Source organism: Sinocyclocheilus grahami, unplaced genomic scaffold, assembly GCF_001515645.1.
Source record: "Sinocyclocheilus grahami isolate Dianchi unplaced genomic scaffold, SAMN03320097.WGS_v1.1 scaffold631.1, whole genome shotgun sequence".
In the NCBI taxonomy this organism is placed as follows: Eukaryota; Metazoa; Chordata; class Actinopteri; order Cypriniformes; family Cyprinidae; genus Sinocyclocheilus; species Sinocyclocheilus grahami.
The window spans coordinates 179,195-179,814 of record NW_015505810.1 but is presented as its reverse complement, the minus strand read 5'-3'; the positions used below and the strand labels follow the sequence as shown (position 1 = coordinate 179,814).

Here is a 620-nt window from a genome sequence, read left to right as displayed (position 1 = left end):
ATCCCTCTCTCTCTCTCTATATATCACACACACACACACACACACACACACACACACACACACACACACACACACACCCTGCTTCTGTTCGCAGTTGACAGCGCAGCCCAGGATGAGCTGCAACATTCGGCCCAGTTCTGCTGCGTCTGAATGCTCTGCGATGAGACTGATGTCTGGAAGAGTGAAGTCATTGATCTGCTGCCCCAACACCTGCAGAACCAATGACAGCGGACAGAGAGGTCACAGGTCAACGCAAGAGAAAGAATCATGTGACTGTCACATATAACAACAGAAATGTGTCATTTTAGTATCACACAGGCAGATGTGTCTCACCTCATGGTTGTAATCCAGAATGCCTTTCAATATTTTCTTTAAATTGCTGATCTGAAAAAAAAAAAAAAAAGACAGAAAATTGAAAAACCCTGTAAGACGTGTGAACCGAACACAAGAGTGACAGAGCGGATGCATACCTTTAACCTCCAGTTGTCTCCAACATCAGGTTTAATACGACTGATCCACGCGTCAGTGAAATACATGCCATCACTGAGAGAGAGAGAGAGAGAGAGAGAGAGAGAGAGAGAGAGAGAGAGAGAGAGAGAGAGAGAGAAACAAAAAAAGAA

The 620-nt window shown here is 44.7% G+C and overlaps 1 protein-coding gene across 2 annotated transcripts in view; it reads right to left on the bottom strand.

The window, feature by feature from the left end:
• LOC107558073 (hook microtubule-tethering protein 3) overlaps nucleotides 1-620 on the bottom strand; it is a 30,223-nt gene that overhangs the window by 25,039 nt on the left and 4,564 nt on the right. For both annotated transcript variants that reach the window (XM_016241696.1, XM_016241695.1), the window contains exons 3-5: nucleotides 471-543; nucleotides 334-384; nucleotides 78-210 (exon numbers count right to left, since the gene is read on the bottom strand). In XM_016241696.1, coding sequence (XP_016097182.1) covers nucleotides 78-210; nucleotides 334-384; nucleotides 471-543 — 257 coding nt within the window. The remainder of the gene's footprint in view (nucleotides 1-77; nucleotides 211-333; nucleotides 385-470; nucleotides 544-620) is intronic.